The sequence below is a fragment of the Paramisgurnus dabryanus genome, chromosome 1, assembly GCF_030506205.2.
Source record: "Paramisgurnus dabryanus chromosome 1, PD_genome_1.1, whole genome shotgun sequence".
Lineage (NCBI taxonomy): Eukaryota > Metazoa > Chordata > Actinopteri > Cypriniformes > Cobitidae > Paramisgurnus > Paramisgurnus dabryanus.
In genome coordinates this window covers 60,253,883-60,271,953 of record NC_133337.1, presented here as the reverse complement: position 1 = coordinate 60,271,953, position 18,071 = coordinate 60,253,883, and the positions used below count along the sequence as shown (strand labels likewise).

The following is an 18,071-nucleotide window of genomic DNA, read 5'->3' as shown; positions in this document are numbered from 1 at the left end:
TAAAGTGTTTGGAAAACTAACAACACAGAATTTAAAACGTGAAGTTTGTCATTTCTGGGTTGGTGGCAGACCCCAGCTAAACTGCAAAAATGATGACAGATTTCATCTTTAAGTAATGTCAGCAATGATTCCATCATAGGCTAAAAGTCTGTTTTATTCCTGATCAAACTCTCCAGCTCCTCCAGTGAAAAAAGCAAACGGAAACTTCCATTCGGGTTTAGGTTCCCCTCGTGGGGCTTCTGGGTAAACTGTGGTTTCAGTGAACACCACCCCAGCGGTCACAGGTATAGAAGAACGAAGGGGACACTGTGGACAAGAACAACGTGTTATAATATAAGTACAATTGTTACATGGTATGTACTAATTTTGAATTAGTAACTTAAACCAAAATTTTAAGTTTAAACTTTACTTTATCAAGTGTAAGTTTTATATATTAATAAATGTATTTGCTTTATAAGTCTTTAACCTTCAGTCTATCACAGCTAAAGACAAATTTGGCCCCCAGGATGTGATTCTGTGGCAGGGCCCTGAGGCCCCTCTGAGCCCACAGCACCTGCACCGATAGAGAGATAGGCAGCATACAGCCCGTCTCACACAACTCCTTTTAAAACAGATAAAATATACAATAACAACAAACATTAAAGAGGTTGGCAAGCTTTGAAAAGTTAGCAAAATGATAGCCAGCTAGTCCCCACAGGACAAACACTTCATATGTAGTGACATAATGTGCTCTATACGGTTTGCTCATTTGGGGCTACTGTAGAAACATGGCGGTGTGAAATGTCAAACTTCCATGTAAGGGGAACACACAGTGTATGTAGATAAAAACAACTCAAAGGAAATAAAAATAGTTTATTTTGTACGGTCTTTATACATCACTGATAATATGTTAGGTATATTAAATTGCATTTCTGTCAAAAAATGCAGAAGCTTAGAAACGTGGTGACAATAAAAAGCCACTTTTATAAACAGAATTCCATACAAAGTGGGGGTGAGCTGTCTAAATTATTAGTGCTGGGAAAAGATTAAGATTAATCGTGATTAATCGCATACAAAATAAAAGTGATTTTTTTGCATAATATATGAGTGTGTGCTGTGTGTATCTATTGTGTGTACAATAATTGTTCATGTACTGTATGTATTTAAGAAACATTTACATGTGTATATATATATTTATTTATATTTGATATATTCTATATTATATATAAATGAATAAAATTATATATAAATAAAAAAATCTGAAATTACTATATGTATGTGGGTGTGGTTGAATATACATAATAATTACACTCAGTACACACACATATTATGCAAAAAAATCACTATTTTGAATGCACTATAAATTATTTTACCTGAATCATGAACAGATTCATTATCATGTTTTGCTGACCTATCTTTTAAGAGGTTTATTGTTTTTATTTTGTTAGAAATTAAGCAACAGAATTTTCAGGAAAACTATTCCCAGATCAGTCGCTCATTGTACTTCATAACTATTCTGTAGTTCAGATTTTTTACTCCATTCGAGTTGAATGAACAATTTTAAAATATTTGACAAACTTTTACTTTATTACATGATACTAAATACTTATCCATTAAAGACTCTTACTGAGGCTGGTAAGGAGCAGTCCTGTAAGATGACTTTACTCTTCTCTGCCTGATCACCTGTGGTCATACTGATCAGCTCTGGCACTGCAGCCGCTGATAAAACCTCCATCAGCTCAGCCCGTAACACACCACAGTCACTGGCCGAGGACCTGGGAGTTAGCAGTTAAAATACACCATAATCATGTTGCTGCTCTTATCACATATACTGTAATCATACATTACATTACGGCAATTAAGCCTACAAAGAATTGTGTAGTTCCTAAACTTGAAGTAGTAGTACCTGAAGGTGCATCCAGTCATAACGTTTTGTTTGAAAAAAACAGGGGAGCGATTAGCAGGCCTTGCCAAACACTCTCCATTCTCAGACGACCTTAACACTGTCAGCTTCCACAAATGTCAAAGAATTTACACCGTGATTACAGAAACGCCTAAAATCCTCCACTCCAAAAAAACAACAACAATTGCTATTTTTATTTAAAAATGTGGAATATATCATATTATTATTTCATAATAGTATGTTTTTTCATTTGCAATGGAAAAACTATACACCAACATCTTGGGTGAAACAGTATCCAGGTATGTGTGTACTATATAAATTTGTAAGTCATAAACTGAGCTTATTTTATTAAACTTCTAATTTGTAAGTTTTCCATAATCTGACTAAAAAGTGAAGGATACAGGTTGTGACTTTCCACCAAACCAAACAATTACTGGAGATCCAGATTTCAGTCCCTCTGTACCTGACACTGGTGTGGGTGTGGTCATGGAGGGAGTGGATGTGGCCAACTGCAATACAAACAACACACTACCGTAATTGCTTCAGTACAGGTGTACCTGATTCAAATGAAACTGAAACATGTAGAAAGTTACCTGAAATGTAACAGTATGAGTTTGCAGGAACTGTGTGTTTGGATTTGCGGTAATGAGTTCTGCATTCATTGTAATCTTTACAATCTCTCCTTTGCCAGTGTACTCAATCCCATATTCCACCTGTGGGTACAAATAACAGAAGACCATGTATGTGCTGACTATATATATATAGGACATTCCACTTTTTTGAAGATATGCTCATTTTCAAGCTTCCCTAAAGTTAAACATTTGATTTTTAACATTTTGGAATCCATTCAGCCGATCTCCAGTCTGGCAGTATCACTTTTAGCATAGCTTAGCATAATCCATTGAATCCAATTAGACCATTAGCATCGCACTCAAAAATAACCAAAGAGTTTTGATATTTTTCCTATTTAAAACTTGACTCTTCTGTAGTTACATCGTGTTAAAAGTTGTGATTTTCTAGGCAGATATGGCTAAGAACTATACTCTCATTCTGCGGTAATAATCACAGACTTTGCTGCCTTAACATGGCTACAGGAGGGCAATGATATTACGCCGTGCCCGAAAATAGTAACCCTGCTATTGAAAGTTACCAAGGGGACTATTTTCGGCTGCTGCATAATATCATTGCACCTGGAGATCAGCTAAATGGATTATAAAACGGTAAAAATCAATTGTTTAACTCTAGGGGGCTGGAAAATGAGCATATTTTCAAAAAAAAGTGAAGTGTCCCTTTAAGTGCATACTCTTAAATCTCTGCACTAACCTTTGATACCACATTGAAACATGAGCCATTTTGTTCACGCGGCTCAGGCCAGTCACGGACTGTAGAAATTGGAATCTAAGACAATGGAAAGCATAAAATTGGCAATTAAACCTTTAATTAGAGATTAGCGAATGCTTTATTCCAAAGCGATGTATAAATGAGAATTAGAGTGGGCCAGAATAGCAAATAGGTGATAAAATAGGAAAACATATAAAGTGCTTTCATATAGTTACATTTGATGAAGCTACCATAACGTACCAACAGCTCTGGCCTGGTCTCTACTTGGGCCTGAGGAACCTAAAGTAAATCAATTCAAAACATTAAAAACACCATGCATTATTTTACAGTTGTACAGTATTGTATTTAAGTGTCTGGGATGCTTAAATTTGACTTTAATTCAAATATCAAGTGAAATAACTAATAATGATAATTGCAAATAATTCCATGAATCCATTTTTACTGCATAATTTACACATTGAAAAACTTTGAGATAGCTGTAGACTTTTAACATGTTATTGTCAAGATTTCTAGCTGACACTGCATTTCACGCATACAATTTATCACAAGAGACAGATTTCAAGTATCCTTACTACACAGTTATTATTATTTTGGTAGGTTACAGAAATTCGGTTGTCAAATGTTTGTTTTGTTTAAAACCTGCAAAGAAAAGCTTCTTGCTTAGCTCTCAATAACCAACTTCAATAGACAGTATATAGAAATATTATTTTCAGAAATAATGGGTAGATATTGTGATCCACACACTGAAGCTAGCATGAGACCTAAAAAGTTAGTTTTTTTTTTTTTTTTAAAAAGGAATGATCAACAAACAATAGCAGTTATATGTATAGTCTTACCCTCAGTAGGCTGAACCCTGTGTAGTAAGTACGAGCACTTAAACTGTTGTCCTCCACACAAGATTGAGTCGTCACCGTACGAGAGCACGACAAAGAACTAGAACGCAAGAACCCTGACAGAAGCTCTAATCAATACATACTCTATGATGTTTAGTTCAATAAAACCGATATAATGTCTTAAACATACTTGCAGGATTGCGGTTGACACAAGCAGATGAAGCTGGGCCTGTTGATGGCTGTCTAAGAGTGCTCACTATGGACGTCCTGTTGAAATATATCAGAATGATGTCATCAACCTGCAATAAAGGTGGGAGTAAAGAAGTTGCATTATTAAAAACATGTGAATGTACATGTATGCTGCAGACACAGTTTTATTTTGAAAACTCTGGGGTTGAGCTGCAGTGTAGATGGACCTAAAAAGAGACTTTATCAAGGAAGTTGTGGATGCCCACATTCAATTTTTTTGTTTGGGTGTTCTGGATCATTGCGTATCCTCTCCGTATTCTTAAAGCCCTCATAATTTGACCAATACACTACCAAAAAATGACAACGACCAGCCGCATCGACCAATAAACAATAACTTGAAGATGGTACTGCAGGCTTTATAGTGTTTCAGCTTTTTAAACACTCTTTTTAAGCACATTTTGTGTTTATTAATGACACAAACACCCAAAACTAGTGCCTAAGTACTACAATAAAGTTTTTTCCACTAATGAAAACATATAACATGACTGCACATTGATTTTAAAGTAAAAGTGATTTTATTTTGTTAAACCAGGGTTTGCACCCTCCAACTATTGCCACGGTGTATAAATGCTATACCAGCTTGGTTTTAACATGTATCCTGATCCGCCCTGTCCACTTCTGTCACATGCAGTATTAACTCATGCCAAGGGACCAGTTATGAAATTCAATACAAACAGCTGAAAAGGTTAAAACAGCTATAACACTGTGGCTGCCAACATGCGCAAGAGGCAAAGCTATTATTAAAACAATAAACGTATTGAAACTTTAACGTGCATGTATAGTCGTGTAAAGTGTGGACGGGGTATAGATAAAGATCATTTTTATTTTAAAACGAAATTGCACTAGTGTAAAAAGGCTAAAGACCTACAAATAATTTCTTGCAGGACTTATGGACACTTTTGCACAGGAACTTATTTTTAAACAGAAAAGTTCCTCCCCAGACTGCTGCAACAACAAAACACATTGCTGTCTACGTTTCAACAAACAATACAACAGAACAAGATTTAGTAGCTGTATCCCACATGAGATCACAGTTTACCTTGTAAAAGTTGTTTTTCTGAATGTTGAAGGCCGCAGGCTCTCTCAGCAAAAGCGGATAGAGGTAAATGGATTGATAAACAGCAGGGGAAGTTTGAACATCAGACTGCATTTCTAGATTTATAGAAACAACAATAAAGCAGATGTAACCAACTCCAGTTCTTTGTCAGCAATAACAGTATCTATGAAACATTTTAATGGTTTTAACCCTTATGGGTTGTTGAGGCCATTTTTTAATTGGCCACAACTTTCTCTGTGTTTCAGCAAATGGAATGATCTTTGGTGACAAATCTTATATTGACACATATTTTAAGAAAATGCTTTGAAATTAAAAAACAAACTCAACAATATACCGTGGGCAAATTTACTACCCATTCGGGTTGTTTTGTGTACAAAAAAGCCACTAAATTAAACGGCTGTAAAAATTTATCAGATGAATATTTTTTCAATTTTTTTTCCATAAATCTATTAATCACCCTCAGTACTTGGGCTTTTCAAAGATTGGTAAAAACATTGGCTTTGATGCATTTTAAATTTTTGTGCAGCATCAGTTTTTATTTGTATCTCCCTAATTAGTTGTTAGTGGCTTTTTTGCAACAATGTACAATGCAATAAATTAAGTTTTTTTTTTTTTGCACAAGTTTTTTTTTTTTGCACAGGCCTACTAAAGGGTTAATGGTGCCACATGGTGATCAACAGTAAACATGACAAATTTTACCTCTTTGCAAAAGAAAAAAACACAAAGTATCAAGAATGCATGATAGTAAGGTGTCATGGCTTTGCAATCAAAAAATGTCGTTATAATGGAAGTCAATGGTGCAAAAAAAGCCACGAACAACCAATTAGTGAGAAAAAAATAAAAACTGATGCTGCACAAAAACTTAAAATGCATCAAAGCCAATGTTTTTACCCATCTTTGGCATGCCCAAGACTGTGAAAAAGGTAAAAAATATCCAGTCTACAATCACTTTTTGTATTGAAAATCTGTTAATTTGTGTGTTTTTTCCCAAATCAGTGACATCACATATGAACTTGGCAATTAAAGTTAAAATCATGGAAATTTTGTAAATATTTGGTATTTTTGATCAGTACTGATTAACAGATTTATGAAAAAAAATGAGAAAAAAATATTAATCTGATAGATTTTTACAGCAGTTTAATTCAGTGGCCTTTTTGGTACACGAACAACTCGAAAGGGTAGTGAATTGGAACAACCCACAAGGGTTAAGTCTATGCATAGCACTGAGTCAGCACGTCTACAGGTTCTTAATGATATATTGCTAGCTACTGATTCAGTTGTGTTAGTGCTTTTAGATCTCTCCTCCGCATTTGATATGGTGGATTATAAAGTCCTACTGTCTAGACTACAACATTGTGTGGAATTGCAGGGTAATGTTCTCAAATGTGTTTATTCATACTTGACAAACAGATTCTGTGTCCCTTTGGGTGACGTCTCATCCTTCATAGCTTAACTGTCCTACGGTGTACCTCAGGGGTCCATCCTTGCACCTGCCCTTTATTCTTTATATGTTACCTATGGGCTACATTTTTACAAAGCATGTGTTATCTTTTCACTATGCAGACGATACAAAGATTTACCTGCAAAGACCACACTGCTCTGAATTCTCTAGTTGATTGCCTAGAAGAGTTAAAAACCTGGCTTTCTCACAATTTCCTTTTTCTAAATAAAATGAAAACTGAAGTTATTATCTTTGGTCCAAATGATAAATCCAACACTAACAACTTTAATCTGAATAGTCTCTCTGATTCCATCACACCCTGTGCAAAACATCTAGGAGTGCTACTTGACAATTACCTGAAAAGAAACAGATCAATGCTGTGGTAAGTTCTAGCTTTTTCAAACTAAGACTTCTTGCTAAGATAACGGCATTTCTTTCAGAAAGGATGCTGGAGGTTGCCATCCATGCTTTTATTACATTGCGCTTGGACTACTGGAATCCCCAGCGGCATCTTAAAGAAATCTGTGGCGTCTCTTCAGCTACTTCAAAATGCTGCTGCTAAATTCCTCAAAGGACAGCAAAAATCTGATAAATGTCACCCCTATTTTACAATCACTACATTGGCTTCTGGTACAATACCGTATCAATTTTAAAACCTTGCTATTCATATACAAATCTCTAAATAGTTAAGCACCTCTCCATCTCTCTAAGCTTCTTCGCCACCAAAATTCCTCCTGTACCTACACACATTAGAATGGCTCCATCTTTAACTGCTTTTAAAACCATGTTATCACATAATTTTTTTCTCACTAACTTTTAATACTGTGTGAAGTATATGAATTCTGTCACCTATGGTTTTATACTGTACTCTTAAATTTGTTTCTTACCATTATCTTATTACTATTACTGCTTTTTATTATTAGTTGTGTTTTTTGTTTATGTATTCCTTTTTTCTTTTAATTTCTTTTTTATTCATCATTGTACAGCACTTTGCTCAGACCATGCGCTGTTTTTAAATGTGCTTTATAAATAAACAAACTTGAAACATAAAACTACTAATAGTGAGCATCTATTCAGGTTGTAGCTGTATTTAAAATTTATGAGAGACGGGCACGCCCCTACTGCTTAAGAGAAGAGATCGCTGCATATTTATCCAAGACTTTAATAACTTATTTTATTATATTACTTGGTGTGTTTTTTCCAGCATTCAAATTTGTTGGGTGGTTAATAACACATTTTCTGTGGTGTGACAAACTCAGAACCCATTTAATATCTGACTTCACAGGGACTGTAAATTTGATGTGCACAAAGCATAAAAAATTTAAAGCTTACAGTCTTCATAATGTACACTTAAAAGGTCTTTCTCTTTTGTATGGTAAAATGTGTGGTAGTGCATTGTAAATTACCCTCTTCTTTCTGAACACAAAACAAGTCTCCGGAGCGTGTAACCAGCAATGGATTGATATTGGCTGTAAACATCATCCAGCTCTCAAGACATGTACCAGACCTTTTTGTGGAAAAGACCATTAGGTGTATAAAATCACATTTGATAAAATTTGAATAAATTTGATAAAACTGGTGTGATGATTATTACCCTAAGGCCTGGTTGCAGTCATTGAAAACAGAGCTGAGGTTTAGGAGGCCACAGTCTATGCCATCACAACAGCACCCAATGTCACAGAAATCAGGTGTCACATCACACAAGCAGCCTGTCGGACAGAAAAAATAAATTTTTCAGCAAAACACACCTTAATTAATCTAGCTTTTTCTGTTTCAAAATGACAGTACCCTAATGCACAAAGCAACGGCACCTGAACAGCAAAAAAACACCTTTGGAAAGCACTGGAACAGCGCCCCAGCTGCCAGGTTCCATTGTCTGTCTCTGACCACACTGATGTGTCTTGTTGAAGGTTTTGTATATAAGATACTTGGTACATGAATGAAGGGAATTGTTTTGAGACACAGAAGAACATACGGGAGGTCAGGCATAACCTATGGACAACGCAGTCAGAGCTTAAATTCATTACAAAGTTGTTCGGCAGGCTTTATGAAAAAAAGTACATATGTCATTATTTACGACTAAGGCTTTGTTAGGTAGATGACCAAAATACATTTGTAATTTCTTATCTTATAATTGTATATCTGTAACCAGATCTTTAGCTAAATTGCTTTTAACTGTTCCAGAGGTCTTTTTAGAATTCAGCAAAGAAGCTTTCTCCTACTGTGCCCCTTTTTATACAATTAGCTACGGAGCATTGAAAAGTTAGAAATACTACCTTCGGTGAACATTTTAAAAAACTTACCATGGACTAATTTAAAAGAAACGTGAATGTTTTCAAAACCACAGCTTTTATATATGTATTAATTGTTTGATAGTGTTTATATTTGTTTTATGTATAACTTTTTGTGCTGATCTCAATGGGATTATCCTGGTTAAACAAAAAAAAATGTTTTTTGATGTGAACAGGTCTTTTCCCTAAAATAAACAATTTATGCAACATATATTTGTTCTATTCCTTTGTTTAGACTTTGGGTGAACTATGATGGCCCACACTGTTTTTTTTTTTTTTGACTGGATTTGTAATATACAGTATTTCAACTCACCTGAAGAGGTTGTAATAGACCTTGTATAGACATCAGTGGGATGAGCAACGCCATCAGTAAATGTGGCGTTTGGCTGTGACGTTGCAGATGAAACCGATGAGTTTGATTCAGTCCTGATCTCACTGGTTGCTGCTTCTGCTGTTATTGGGTTACCAGTGAAGGTGAATAGGTATTTGATCAAATCAGTAATCACTACTCTGACCAGTAAAATTCTGTGCAGTTTTCTGCAAATAAGTCACTTGAGAAAGGAAAATAAATCAAAACTACAAATGCACAATCGGATTAAAGTATAGTTCGTATACCCTAAAATAAGTATTTTGGATAAATATGTTTAATTGTAAAATTGAAAAAAAAAATGACTGAAAAAATAACCATTTCCTACTCACCAGTTGGATTAGTAATGTGCTCTGATTGAAAAAAAAAAATGACTGAAAAAAATAACCATTTCCTACTCACCAGTTGGATTAGTAATGTGCTTTGTAATGGAATCATTGGTGTAGACCCCAATACCATCTGTCAATGTGGCGTTTGGGTCGACGACTGCAGATGGAACAAGCGAGTTTGATTCTGCCCTGAAAGTAGTAGGTGTTGCTGTCGGTGACTGGTAAGTGGATGCAGGTGGGATATCCGTAACGTTAAAAATGTATTCACTTAGATCAGTGTTCACTGGAGTCTGAACAGTGACATTCTGCGTGTCCTGAAAATTAGTCACTGCACGAAAAATAAACGCATTAAGAATTAAAATGCAACGGAAAACATGTGTCGACATTTGTGAAAGATGATGCTAAACTCCTCAGATACTAATAGCGTTGCGCTCGTCATCAGAAATGTTCCTAAAAGCTGTCATGTCATTTCGCTGTAATTAAATGAATGTAAAACTCCGTTATGTATTATTTCGTTATGCATGACAAACACAAGGAACTCTTATCAGCGTCTCAGATACCGTCGTTAAGGAAATACAATCTATGAGCACTTCCGGGTTTCTTTTGCATTTACCGTAATGTACGAATAAGTTGCGACACCTACTTTTCATTTGATTTGGGGGATATATTTTTAAATATAAAGTACATTAATACATTGAAGTAAAACTAAGCAAAGATGGCCTATTTAAGATATTAGATGACACTGCGTTGTTTCAAAAAAACTATTCTTGCAAAAAGCCGGCGCAACGCTTTGTTTAAACAGTTAACAAAATGTGGACTGTTTGCTTGCGGAAACACAGCTTCACAAGACAAATCAAGTAACGTTATGCCTATACGTTTTTGACATGTACAAGATTGTTTCTCCTTTGATATTATACAAATATTTAATGCCCATATCACAATGAAGATATTTATAAGAAAACTAGGCAAATTTGAAAGGACTTTGGTGGCACCATGGTACTGCTGTTCCTGTATCGGCCACGACAGACAGCGGCCGTTTCTCCATCCGAAGGCTGCAGGCTGCGAAAGTCATCTAGCCTGGTTTATTTCAGTTAACTGAGCATTATATTCACAAATCATCAGCATATTACAACAATAAACTATTAACTAAACATAAAAGTCAACGTTTTGATGACGTTTGCAATTCACTTCGACTGCGCTACAATTTCCCAGTGTAAGAGAACGTGTTCATTTATCCACAGAGAACAAATCATTTTACTTCTGGAATAATGTATGCAATATGCATTGCGCGAGTGTGGGGGAGAACCGTGAGTCTGTTTGAATGATAAAACAAAAAAAGGAGTTTACTTGCGAAAATAAAGATGATAACAACAGCGGTCATTATGAGACCTCCTGCACAATTCAAGCTGAGCTGCAAGAACGACAGGCTGATGACATCAAAGTACCGCGAGGGTGAGGCGAGAAAGAGTTTCAGACCGCTCTCGCGGCACGTTGATGTCATCCAAATGTTGGTTCTGTATTATTCACCTTATTCCGCCACGCCCCTTTTTAATTCTTCGCTCTTCCGCATTTTGTCAACCGACTTCCGCTGCTAATATGGCACAGTGCATTCGGTGGTTAGTTTGGTGGTTAGAAGATTGTTTGTAGTTCACTATAACTTTAGTGAAATGACAAATATCGCTACTGCTGTAAATGTTTTAAATTAGGAGCACGGTTAAAACTTCATACGACGCTCGGATAGTCTTATATTGTCCCATCAATCGTCTCGTGGTTAGACGATATGAAGCGGCCGCGGCAAGTAACCTGGCATATTTAATTACCTCGTCCTGTCAGGAGTTGATGGAGCAGCATTGAAAATTATTAAAAGTATGTCTACCAATATTTACACAGTGATTTGGTCTTTTTTATAGCAAATGTGCACCTTAGCCAGTCCAATAACTATTTCGTTTTTATGTGGTACCATGATAGAATTCATTTGCAAACTTGCCAACACTTATTCCTTCAAATCAGGAGACTTAAATCCTTTTAAGTGGAATCTACAAAGCTCACATATGGTTTAAGAAATTCCTTACAGATAATAACTGATCACACTGTAAAGGTTTATATAACTGCATGGCAGGTTACATCTGATCACATAGTAAATGTTTATAACTGCATGACAGGTAACAGCTGATCACATTGTAAAGATTTAATATAAATGCACAACATCTGATCACATTGTAAAGGTTTGATATAATTGCACAACATCTGATCACATTGTAAAGGTTTAATATAAATGCACAACATCTGATCACATTGTAAAGGTTTAATATAATTGCACAACATCTGATCACATTGTAAAGGTTTAATTAAAATGCACAACATCTGATCACACTGTAAATGTTTAATATCACTGCATGACATCTGATCACATATGAAGGTTTAATGTAACTTTACAACAGGTAAAGCAAGACCACCCTGCAATAAATTAAGACACAGCTTTATCGGAGTCATCAGGAGCTGATCCCAAGCGTATATCTGGAAGCTGTTGGTGTATGTACTGGTAAAGTGCTTGGCGACTGTGTAATGGATGCAATATCAACCCTGTTTAAAGCTGACAAAGATGGTTGTTTCTCAGTAGAGATATGTACATTGTACATTTGTGCCAGCTCAACACATTGAAGCAGTTTCTCGGACAGGGTTTACAGGACTAGGCCTTAATTATATTAGGACATTTTAGTTTTTACAAACAAACCCTACAAAAAAACAAGACTGGTGCGCATCTTGTGACAAAACAATGGCACTCATATATGTTGAGGTATGTCAGTAAAAGGTGTTTTTAAATTATTGTAGCTCAAATATGCATTTTAGCCTGGGACCAGGATAAGCCCTGTCCGGGAAACCGCACCAGTGTTTTCCCATATCAGATGTAGGTTGCTTCAGGTTGAGTTGTGATTTTAAAGTGTAGTTGTGGTCAGAGACGGATTGATCCTCCCATTGTGTTTCTGCATCACAGTTTAGGAACATGTTGATTGTATCATCCTCACAGTTGTCCACTGCATCACTAAACATCAATGCATCTGTGAAAACAATATAACCATAAACAGTTTTATGTTAGTATTTAAAATAAACTTGCATCATGAGACTTAATATATAAATGGCACCCATACTTAAACAGAACAGTGTGTAAGAGAGATGCATTAAAAAGAGACAAAAACATTATACACACAACCTTTAACTTCAGTGTTAAATAATACGTTGTTTAAAGGCGGAGTCCACGATGTTTGAAAAACGCGTTGGAAAAGGAGACGGGCCGACTACCAAAACACACTTATAGCCAATCAAATCAAATCAAATGCCGGTTTGCGTATGTGTGAGGCGGGTCTATCAACAGAAGGTCCAGATTCTATTGGGGTAGGGGCGTGTTTGTTTAGGTGATTTCAAATATCAACATTGGCTTTCAAACATCATGGACTCCGCCTTTAATAGGTCATTATCATCAATATCTGAATGAGAAATGAACTGACATTCTAGCATCTGAAATCTCAGTAACTTGTAGGAATCACGTGGGCTACTGTAAGAATGCAATGTACTATAATATCTCGTTGTATATCGTAAATATAAAAATATAGGTGGACAATTAAAACCATTCAAATAGTTGCATTTTATAAACTAACATTACTGATCTTAAGTGTATTTGTAGAACGGACTTCACAAATCTAACTTTAGGCGAACGAGCACAAAGTTAGCTAAGATAGCTTACCTGAAACTGGCCACCTTTTCAACACCCGGCGTGGTTTAAAGTTACCGGAACATCGTAGTCGAACCATTAATTGGGATAAGGGTGTTCCTCAGTTGGCTTAAAATTGGTAAGAAAGAAACATAAAGGCGCTCGAGTGAGCTTTTTAAGCTTAACACGTCGCCTTCAGTCACTGCCTCAGCTGCTCATCGTCTATGCGGCCGGAAGAACGTTGACAAAATGAGCGAAATGGCGCCGCCCTTGTTGTCGTGAAAAATAAGGTGAATAGCATGAAGTCGAGCACACGCGTAAATTATCCATATTAGTGATGTACCAATGTTTAGATATGTTCTACTGAAAATATTTAACTTTATTTTTAATGAGCTTCATTATAGCATGTTGATTTCTGGTGTTTTGTCTGCCATACCCTGCCATACGCAAACGCCGCCCCTGGTTACAATAAAAAATAAATACAAATAATAATAATAAAAAAGTTAGTTCCAAAGTAATGCTGTATTTCAGCAAGCAAAACTTACAAAAGTGGCTTCTGATTTCCAAACAAAACATTTTCTTAAAGTCTGTTCTTTCCTTTTAAATATATTGTATGTTTATATATTTATTGAAGAACATTTTCCTGGAAGGCATTTTGTGAAACTTTGTGAAAATACTGAAAATAACTTTCACAAAAAATACTGGCGGGCAACTTATACAGTAAATTTGATTCAATTCAAAAACAGTTTCCCCATTTCTTGTCCCCCACTTCTCAAATCAAAGTTACATCCTTGTTTGTATTGCACTAAAAAGCATATTACATTGTTAAAAACAACGTTATTTTGTGTATTTGGTGTAATTCAATATGTTCGCGTGATTTATTATGGTTAAAAAAACTTTATTTTTCACCTTATTGTTGCTCCTTTATCCCCTGCCTCCCTGAAACGCATTAAAGGATTAGTCAATTTTCTTAAAAAAAAATCCAGATAATTTACTCACCACCATGTCATCCAAAATGTTGATGTCTTTCTTTGTTCAGTCGAGAAGAAATTATGTTTTTTGAGGAAAACATTGCCGGATTTTTCTCATTTTTAATGGACTTTAATAGAGCCCAACACTTAATACTCAACTCAAGTTTTTTTTAACGGAGTTTCAAAGCACTATAAACGATCCCAAACGAGGCATAAGAGTCTTATCAAGCAAAACGATTGTCATTTTTGACAAGAAAAATAAAAAATATGCACTTTTAAACCACAACTTCTTGTCTATCTCCGGTCCTGAAATGCGCCAGCGCGACCTCACGTAAATGTGTAGTGACGTAGAGAGGTCACGTGTTACATGAAACGCACATTTGCGGACCATTTTAAACAATAAACTGACACAAAGACATTAATTAGTATAACTCCACATACAACAATGTCGGGACGTCCTCTTTCTCCACATTTGTAAACACTGGGGCGGAGTTTCGCGTTCGTCCTCTGTGACCTCTTAACGTCATGACGTATTGCGTGAGGGCGCGCTGGCGCATCACAGGACCAGACCTAGATGAGAAGTTTTATTTTTCTTGTCAAAAATGACAATCGTTTGGCTAGATAAGACCCTTATGCCTCGTTTGGGATCGTTTATAGTGCTTTGAAACTCCATTGAAAAAACTGTTAAGTGTTGAGTTAAGTATGATGTGTTGGGTTCTATTAAAGTCCATTAAAATGAGAAAGCTGATTGATTACTTTAACAGCGCGGCTTGAGCAGAATGTAACAGATTGAAGTTTAGAATTATTAAACATTAAAACCAACAAGTGCTACTCTGCACTGCTCAAAAGTTGCCGTTGAATAATGGTTTAGTCAGTAGGCTAGTAAATTCTTTAAATATGAAAACTTAGGCTACTTACAAGCTGTGAGTCAGAAGCAGGTGGAATTATAATAATTCAATTCAACAAGCCAAGGAATTAAACTTTTAGTTGCATCATTGTTTACTTTGGGATTTGTACCATTTGCATATCTATATCATGTACTGATACCCTATGGGGCAGTTTCCCTAACATGGCTTTCCTAGCACCAGACTAAAATGCATGAGCTGCTTTAAATTGCCTTTCCACTGTTTTGTCTCAAAATGCACATCAGTAATGTTTTTTGTAAGGTATGTTCGTAAAAACTACTTACATTTCCAAAATTAACTGGGCTAGTGGTGGTTTAATCTCTTGACTTAATTTCAAAGTCCATATTTCTTGAGCAAATGCGTTTTATTCTTTAAAACGGACTATAGGGTAATCCCTGTTTTAAAGACTGCCCATACTTAAAGCTGCAAAAGGCAATTTATCTGTTGGTTTTCTGTACACATTTGTTGATAAAGTCTGGTTAACTTTTTAAAACTTTTAGAATCCAAAAATTCTCCATATTATTCTCCATATCAAATTTAATTAAATAACAAAACTATTGTAATATATATAAAAAGACTGCACTTCCTCTTTTGAGACTGCACAGACCATATGACACCATAGTGTCACGTGAATGATTCGACAGCATAGCTTGTAAATCACTCTCACAATACTTTTAAGGTCTAATGTAAAATAAAAATAATAAATTAACCTCTTCGACATGTTTTATTATTCTGGAGGCTTCATCTTGTGTTTTTTATTCAGTTAAAATATGTTTATTGATTATAGGATGTCCATGTTTAATACAAAAACAAAAAAGTAATTCAAATAGCTTCAGTAGTTTGGTTAATGTTTTCTAAAGTGATCCAGTTGATTTTGACAGATTATTGTGAAGACAAAGCCAAGGGAAGGTCGATACATTTACATTGATGCATTTGGCAGACACATTTATCAGATGCGACTTACAGTGCATTACCATGTACAATTTTTATTAGCATGTTTATTCCCTGGGTTTAAACCCATGATCTTTTGTGGGGCTGGCGCAATTTTCTACCAGGCAAATTACTGAAGAAATATTTTCTCCTTATTCTATCCATACATCCTGGGCAATAGAAATGGTGTAATGCCCTGCAGTAATGAGGTGCAGTTTCCATAAAAATGGTAGATAAAACAAATAATTCAGTATGACCAGGGATGGTTGTCATACAATAAAGTTCACAAGGAATTTATATCAATAACTCTATGGTTTTGAGTCCAAAAGTCCTTGAACATACAATAAAAATACATAAACCAAATGTTATTGTTTTACTGAATTTTATAGCAGTGAACAGTAATGTTTTATTATAATTAAAAGAACAGTGTCACGGCTAGTCCGTGTCATGTTTTGTGTATTGCACTGATCCGTCTCACCTGGACACTCATTGACTCATTACGCCAATACACTACACCTGTCTTGTGTTTAATTGTCTTAGTATTTATATGCCTTGTTTCTGTCACACCGGTTGCCGGATTATTGTCATTACAACCCTGTCTGTTCCCTGTGTTGGATGTTCCTGTGTTCCTGTATTCACCATGTCAGCCCTCGTGTTTTTATTATTAAATGTTATTTATTTTTAACTTTGCGTTTGCGTCCAGTCACTCCTACCCAATCATGACAAACAGTCTTTATGTGTCTACAGTGATTAAGTAGGAAACAATAAGCTGGGAAGTATGTTTAGTTAAATTAAGTTGTTTTAATTTTTACTTAAACATATTTATTTTCCCCATAATGTCAAAGTTTTAAATGTTTGCAATATTTTTTCATCTTTGATGTGCTTTATTTTTCCCAATAAATGAATACACGTCATCAAGCTCTTGCCTCATAAGGCGTTTATTCTGTCAGACCTAAAGGCTTTAAATCAGTGATTTTTATTTAATATGTGGATAAATACAGGGAATTAAGATTACATTTTTGCAGAGGTACTCAAGTATTTTACTTTATAAAAGTACATTTTTTAAGTATCTGCACTTTATTAGGGTGTTTTTCTTTTTACTTTAATAACTTTTAAAGCATAATATCAAACTTTTTATTCCACTAAATTTCACAATAAATATATTTTAATACAAAGTTACATAAAAAAAATCTAGTACTTGAGTTTTTTACTCAAGTAAATATAAAATTATACATAAGTTAGTACCAGATATTAATGTATTTAACTTGATAGTCGAGTAAAGAGTATAAAGTTATGCATCAGAATGTAGTAAAGTAAAAGACAAGAAAAACACACTGATAAAGTACACATTGAAAAACATTTCCTTGAGTAAAGTAAAAATACTTGAGTACTTTACACCTCTGCATTTTTGTGACTTTTTTATACCAATATCTCATAACTTTGAGCTGCAGTACAAAGTTAACATGTGCCTGATAAGGGAGTGTGTGTAAAAGGACACTCTTTGTAGAGACTGTTTATGTGTGAGTTAATAAAAACAGAAGGTTGAAATGGTATTTTATTGGCATTAATGGCATTAGTCTTTTGTCACTTAGTGAACTTTTTTTTTAATTTGTACTGTGTTTTGGAGTTGCAACATTTTTAGCCATATGGAAATTAAGCTTGGAATATTGTGGTAACAGTTTTTATAAATAAAAAAATGAATTATGCTTGCAAAAACTGACCGATAAGAAAACAATCCATGTTGATGTCTGTTGTGGATCCTAGAT

At 35.2% G+C, this 18,071-nt stretch overlaps 1 protein-coding gene and 1 long non-coding RNA gene across 7 annotated transcripts; both read right to left on the bottom strand.

The window, feature by feature from the left end:
• Positions 1–153: 153 nt before the first annotated feature.
• On the bottom strand, positions 154–10,389 carry LOC135720515 (tectonic-3-like). 6 transcript variants are annotated; one of them, XM_065242671.1, is made up of 16 exons: positions 9,864–10,072; positions 9,408–9,545; positions 8,615–8,795; positions 8,398–8,512; positions 8,210–8,310; positions 5,345–5,457; positions 4,247–4,355; positions 4,060–4,172; positions 3,464–3,502; positions 3,206–3,280; positions 2,476–2,595; positions 2,284–2,391; positions 1,886–1,989; positions 1,607–1,754; positions 467–601; positions 154–306 (listed from the first exon to the last, which is right to left on the bottom strand). In XM_065242671.1, the coding sequence occupies exons 1-16, from the start codon at positions 9,918–9,920 to the stop codon at positions 154–156; spliced, it is 1,809 nt and encodes a 602-aa protein (XP_065098743.1). In that variant the 5' UTR covers positions 9,921–10,072. The 6 variants fall into 6 exon arrangements, with proteins under 6 accessions (XP_065098743.1, XP_065098744.1, XP_065098745.1 ...); XM_065242672.1 differs by having other exon boundaries at positions 9,408–9,542; XM_065242673.1 differs by lacking the exon at positions 9,864–10,072 and adding an exon at positions 9,794–9,811 and having other exon boundaries at positions 9,408–9,539.
• A 1,652-nt stretch (positions 10,390–12,041) lies between these two features.
• LOC135720513 (uncharacterized) lies at positions 12,042–13,796 on the bottom strand. The gene is made up of 2 exons (XR_010521302.2): positions 13,533–13,796; positions 12,042–12,849 (listed from the first exon to the last, which is right to left on the bottom strand). It is a non-coding gene; the product is annotated as an uncharacterized lncRNA (long non-coding RNA).
• Between the last annotated feature and the right edge of the window lie 4,275 nt (positions 13,797–18,071).

Bases quoted from the DNA above. Each gene is read 5' to 3' on its own strand.
- LOC135720515 (XM_065242668.2), bottom strand. From the start codon at position 10,176: ATGTCGACACATGTTTTCCGTTGCATTTTAATTCTTAATGCGTTTATT. The intron at 4,356-5,344 runs GTAAACTGTGAT...CCTTTATTGCAG, and splicing joins AGAAAAACAACTTTTACAAG to GTTGATGACATCATTCTGAT. The intron at 4,173-4,246 runs GTATGTTTAAGA...AGCTTCTGTCAG, and splicing joins TGTCAACCGCAATCCTGCAA to GGTTCTTGCGTTCTAGTTCT.